The 6,782-nt window shown below is 36.4% G+C and overlaps 1 protein-coding gene across 1 annotated transcript; it reads right to left on the reverse strand.

The window, feature by feature from the left end:
• Nucleotides 1-1,924: 1,924 nt before the first annotated feature.
• On the reverse strand, nt 1,925-5,503 carry LOC103926567. Its single transcript, XM_009335367.3, has 3 exons — nt 5,347-5,503; nt 3,102-3,614; nt 1,925-2,530 (listed from the first exon to the last, which is right to left on the reverse strand). The coding sequence occupies exons 1-3, from the start codon at nt 5,423-5,425 to the stop codon at nt 2,001-2,003; spliced, it is 1,122 nt and encodes a 373-aa protein (XP_009333642.2). The 5' UTR covers nt 5,426-5,503; the 3' UTR covers nt 1,925-2,000.
• Between the last annotated feature and the right edge of the window lie 1,279 nt (nt 5,504-6,782).

Consider the following 6,782-nt stretch of genomic DNA (forward strand, 5'->3'; position numbering starts at 1 on the left):
TGTGAAGGCGTGGTCGGGGCCCAAAGCGAACAATATCGTGCTACAGTGGTGAAACGGGCTCTGGAAGTGATCCCCCTCGGGCCCGGATGTGACAATTTGGTATCAGAGCCTAACCCTAGCTGTGGTGTGTCGACGAGGATGTCGGGCCCCTAAGGGGGGTGGATTGTAACATCTCACATCACCCAGGGAAGTGATCCTTATATGTATCCCCTCCCTACCTAGCACGAGGCCTTTTGGGAGCTCACTGGCTTCGGGTTCCATGGGAACTCCGAAGTTAAGCAAGTAGCGCATGAGAGCACTCCCAGGATAGGTGACCCATTGGGAAGTTCTCGTGTGAGTTCCCAGAAACAAAACCGTGAGGACGTGGTCGGGACCCAAAGCGGATATATCGTGCTACGGTGGTGGAGCGAGCTCGAGAAGTGGTCCCCCTCGGACCCAGATGTGACAATAATTGTGGTCCGATAACTCCGCAAGCCGTCTCAAATAAAGATAAGACGAAAAGGATTACTTTGCCCTTTTTCTGAATCCCCAAAGTATTTGTAGTAAAACTGAAACCGAACGGTAAACTAAATGGAAACAGAAATTGGTTCCAAACGATTCAATCCAGACACAAAGACATGATTGAATTAGATGGTAATCCATAAATCTCAAAATTGATCGCAGGGACCAACAATTACAATTGATATCAAACTCGCGCATCACATGATCACAATTTCAGTTAAAAATCTATGCCTTGTTCATAAAGGGAAAAAAAAAAAAAACAATTAGTATGAAAGATTAGTTTTTGAAATTTAGTTGCAAAAATAATCAATTTTAATAATGACGGCATATTGATTGTATATCAATCACTCAAAGATGATATAATAAACCACGCAAATATTATAATGACGTAATAAACATTAATTTGCAACTAAATTAAAAAAACTAATCACTAATTGCCCAAAAGCAAGTTATTAATTGCCAACGTTGTAATGAATGATGTTTAGCGGCAAAGCCTATGCACTCAGTTTCCTTTTATTTGGGTGATAAAAAAAATATTTGAGTCATTTAATACTACGGTCTAATAACATTTCTCTTTACTTGTAAGTAATATGTATTAGGTTTGATTCCCACATAAAGGCGAATTTGAATCATATTATTGCTAACCTATCGTGAGGCTTAACCCATTCCCCCACTTCCTTAGTGTAGATAATAGTGTTTGTTCAAAAAAAAAAAAAATTATTTGAGGGACACTTTAGGGGATCATTATGCAACTTTTTTTTTTCTAACGATCTTAATTGTCTATATTAAATCATCATTCATAGACTATCATGCAAAATTGGGACAAATCCAAAATTTTTAAGAAATTAATTTGTAGTGAAAAATAAACGAATATGAATACCATCTAATTCAACGATGATATTTTGGTTAGGATAATCTTTTAAGGGCTCCCTCAACATTACATTTTGACGACCTAACTTTCATCTTATAAGTATTTAAGACCTTCAAGTAAAGCTCATGCCAAACTAGCTATCCAAAAGAATCCAACGATCAAATTAGAAGATTTGAGTAATTTTTTGTTACGATTATTTTTAGACTCACTCCACATTATTTTCGACGACCGACCCTCGTTTTATAGGGTTTTGAAAGAACCCTTCAAACAAAGCAAGATGCCAAACTTAATATCTAAAAGAAAAGGTAGAAAAATCAAAACAAAAACACCACTTCATTGAAAAAAAAAAAAAAAAAAGTTTTACTATCGAACCTCGATCATTTCATTTGATAAAAAGGATGGATACACTACACATCACATATATGGATAGCACTCACGTGTTAACCTCGTATTACAAGTTTACAACAAAGTAAAATCTCAGAACCCACCCACCCACCCACCCCCCGGCGCCACCACCACCCCCCCCCCTCCTCCTCCTCCTCCTCCTCCTATATAACATAACATATATAACTTATCAGCTAAAAGACCAAAGCAGCCGCGAAACGTTTTCTCGATCTGTGGCATTCCATCAAACACGTTTGCGAACGCTAAGTAACTTGACATCGTCAATGACGGGGCCGCACAGAGACCCAGAGTGGTCGGCGGCCATGGTGTAAAACATGCTATAGAACATGACCCTGGTGCGCGGCCCCACGGCAGTGAAAAGGAACCTGGCGCGCTTGAACCCACCTTGGCCTTTGGACTGGTACAGTACTTTGAGGGTGTCTTTGCCGGCAAACGCCTCAACGGCGAGGGAGCCTTCACAGGCATTGTTGGAGTCACCGACGGTGAATGTGAGTGCGTACAGTTTTCCGGGCAAGGTGAAGACGACTTGGGCCAATGCGCTTTCTTTGCCAGCGACCAGCTCGATGGCTCTCCGGCCTTCGGGGACGGAGAAGTGCTTGGAGTCGATGTACTTGACGGCCTTGAGGGACTCGATGATCCAGCCTGGCAGTGGGCTGTGGTCGTCTTCTATGTGGGGTGGGATTAGGACTCCCCATGATGTGTTGGGAAACACATAGGGCCCTTCTTCAAAGTTTCCATTTTTCAACAAGTTGGCTGCAAAATAATAATTGAACAAAAATGATAAGCATTTTTTTTGGTAAAGAAAAATGACAACGTTAAAAGAAAGATGTTTGTAACATATAGGTTACATTGTTATTACGTGTCTTGGCAGATTCACGTACAATTTACTTGGATTACAAGTTAGTTCTATGTCGAGATGAAAGTAAAATGATAATCTGATGATTAGTAATATATTAATATAGCGATAATGAAATTTTCTTAAATTCGGGTATATGATATTTAAAAAAAAAAAAATTTAAATCTTACAAGTTGTGTTATCAGATTATCACTTAGAATTATCTTTGAAGCTAAGAAAAATTCAATTAACTTTTTGAATTAGGCGAGACCCATGTGAAATTCACTCATGTCATGTAAGAGAGTTGGAAGAACAAAGCTTGGGTTTTATATATGGGAAATTAATTAATCTGAAATGGGTTTTGATTGTTGGCTAAAAATGCATGGCTTTTGCATGCAAAATCACAATCAACTCAATCAATTACTAAGAACAATAAAAAAGCAAAAAAAAAAAAAAAAAAAAACAAAAAGAAAAACCCCAACTTTTTACCTCTAGTACGTTTAGGAGAAGCCAAGAGCTTCAAAGCAACAGAATCAATAAGTGGGCCACAAGCAGCATCTTCCTCCACACCAGGGTTATGGATCACAAGCTCGATCTCATCAAAATCTGCATTAAAACCCCATGCATACGAATCCCATCCAATGCTGCTGTACATTGTCTGGATTGGCATTATTCCCCAGTGCCTTTTCTCAAGGTTGGGAGTGATGGACACGTTCAGCGTCTCCTCCTGTGCACACGTCCGAGCGGCGCTGAACGTGACGGAGTAGAACCCGCCTTTCTTGACCTTCAACTTCTGCTTGATCAAGGCCTCGTTGCCGAGCCTGACTGCGAAACCACCCTCGGGGACGACCAGCAGCATGTCGCCTTGTTTTTGGCCTGATTTTATGTACTCGACGAAGCCTGAGATTTCCCAGTTGGGAATTGCATGAGGGTTTGTCACTACTGTGCCCTTGAGTTCTGATTGCTTTGGACCGTACTCGAAGTTGCCGTTGGGTAATAAGCCTGAGAAGTGAATAGAGTTATTTTCAATAACATGTAAATTCACTCACAAATCTTACCGCTGTGACCGCTAACTGACATGACAATATTTAAATTGTTTGCTATTGTTGTCACATACAACATCAATTGATGTGTAAAACTCAAACAAATTAATGAACGACGCTATAGTATATTATTTGTACCGAATTTATTGATATCATATGGAACTGCATAAGAAATTACAAGAGAAGTATCCTGAAATAATATGCAAAGAAAGAGACAACCGAAAGCTAGCTAATAAGTTTAAATAGTATATATGATATTACGTAAAATGGTATTTACCTTGTTCTTAAGATTAAAGCATACCCTTGATGCCACGATCAGATCATATATTGTGTCGACCGATCATATGTTGTGATGGTAGTTAGATTTTGAGCCCTATTGTAATGCTCTTAAACCCATGTAACTTGAGGTCGGTGACAAAATTGGGGTCGTTACTTGGTTTTGGACTCTTTGTGTACTTCCAAATATTGTTACCGTCATAAGACTAGCCAAATTAACACTATAAATGTAGTAGATGCGACTTGGGAATAAGATGAAAACGATAGTGCTGCCAGCCATGCAAACTGGATATTTATACAGCTCCCACCAAGTCACCGACTAGATTTTCAAACTCATGTGCAAAAAGATAGTCTAGCGGGGTCTTTCCATTATACAAATATACAAATTATCTGTTATTGATACTTGAGAAAAATATCATGTATAATTTAGTCAAAATAAATATATGAAGGAAAATTTGCATTGGGGTAACTTTTTGTAGTGTTAATTTAGTTGTACGATATATTTACATTAAAGAGTGTGGAGTTTGGATTAAAACTAATTCTATCAAAATAATTTGATATTGAACTAGTCATTTAAGATTATTTACATATAGAAAAAATATCGTTAAATCATAATACTAAGTAGGCAGCAAAAGAAATTTGATGAAAATGATGATTCATAAACTAATTAAGCAGCTAGCTAAAAATATTTGTTGGAGAACGAAAGAAAACCCTAAAAAACTTCGGAAGAAAAATTCATTATTGCAAGAATAGACAAGTAATTAGAAATCAATGAAAACAACCTCTTCATTGAGTTAAAAAGGGTTTGAACTGAGAAGTTTTTGGATATATGAAATACAAGGTGGTACACCACATAATATAATATAACTGAACGACATGATTTTAAAATATATTTAGCAATTTTTTCACTTATATTATTACATGTAGTGTCTTAGCTTGTACACTGAAAAATTTCTCACTTGTTGCATAGGAACTAAATTAACAAGACTTCAATATTTATGACAACCCTCCTACCCAGGAGCTGTTAGAAAATATGAACTTGAAAGGCTACATGGTAATATTGTTAGGTATTTGAGCATAGTGATCACATAAAGTAAAACAACTTATTTTCCAGCAAGAGTGACTTGAAATTGATAATAACCTAAGTACTAGAAATGAATTCTCTCGGACAGAGTCATGTATATATATACGTATGAGAAATTTTCAAGTACTCCTCATTAAAATTAACAAACTGCACCTTCCTATAACTCTCTCATAATTCAGTTCAATTATCGAAACCGTCTATAAATACAAGAGATGAAAACAGCATAAACAACAGACGGGATCAGCTGACCATATAATTCAATTCAATTATAGGAACCGTCTATAAATACAGGAAATAAAAACAGCACAAACAGCAGACGAGATCAGCTTACCATCTGTTACAAATGATAAGGTGACGTGGAAATTAGCTGCACATAGCAGAAGCAGCAGCACTGTGAGTTTGTTATTCATCGTGGCCCTCAGAGTCTTTATTAATGCGTGAGAGAGGAAAGGGTTGGAAGGGTTTGAGTTAAGATCGTAGGCTGTGAGCAGTAGCAGTGGGTTATATACTACTGGATGCTAAGAAAAAGCCATTGAGTTTGTAGTAAACCACATGAATGCCATTATTGGAAAGTTTGGAAATATCCTTTGGCTACGCACCACCTTCCTCGAAACTTGAAAAACATGCACATATTACGAAACTCAAGCTTAATTTGGTTACAACTAAAAATTTCTTCTTATGAAAACCACTGCAACCTTTACAAAAAAAATAAAAAATAAATAAAATTAAACGTCACACCTACACACACAAACAAAATCTTCTTAATTATCTCTCTATTGTTACTATTAATAATAATACTAGGGAGAACAAAATTTTAAACCAAATGATTTGTCACCAATAAGAAATAAACACCTTAATGCTTGCATTCCCCTTTTGGTGGAATGAGCTCATACTCCCACCTACAAATAACAAATCTTAACCATAGAAACTTCAAAATCAGAATTGTTTAATAATTAATTTCTATTTGAATACCATCATTACAAAAAAATCATTCGAATTGAAAATCGTTTAGTTATCCAAATATATCAAATAAATCAACATTTATCATGAATATACAACTTGTTACTTACACCGTTGATATATTTTGAAACATTTGGATGGCTAAACGATTTCTGATTCGAATGATCTTTCGTAAGGATAATATTTAAATGAAGATTAAGAGATTGGACGGTTCTGATTTTCATTACAGTGGAGATCCGTTATTTACAAGTGGGTCATTCCCCTAAGAGAGGAATTCAAGTATTATTCATAATAATATTACCATTTTTGTGATTCATTGGTTGGGTTAGGTTCAAAAAACAATACTTGCATTTTCTCTTGGGGATGAATTCATTTTTTCCTTGCAAATAACATATCTTTACCGCTAAAATTTTATAATTGTTTCTGTTCAATTTTTTAATCTATCTTTGAAAATCATTCTTACAAAAAAACATTTGAATCGAACATCGTTCAATCATTCAAATATACCAAATAAATAAACAGTTCACACTAATATATTACTTGATATCTACTCTATAACACAGAGCCACATGGTTGCGGTGGAATACGATTAATATCGCAACATTTAGATAAATGGACTGAGCGATGGACACCTTCACAGAAGGTGACGGCGACTGAAGGACTGATCATGGACACCTTCCTCAAGTGCATGGATTCCATCAGGAATATTTGACGCATTATCTGTGGCGAGTCATCTCTCTTTAACTATTATGTGTTCTTACTATAAGTTGAGTTTTAATTTTTATTATAACCGAGATTGAGTTCTCT

Source organism: the organism of the source record quoted next, unplaced genomic scaffold, assembly GCF_019419815.1.
Source record: "Pyrus x bretschneideri cultivar Hongxiangsu unplaced genomic scaffold, Pyrus_bretschneideri_v1 Contig26, whole genome shotgun sequence".
Lineage (NCBI taxonomy): Eukaryota > Viridiplantae > Streptophyta > Magnoliopsida > Rosales > Rosaceae > Pyrus > Pyrus x bretschneideri.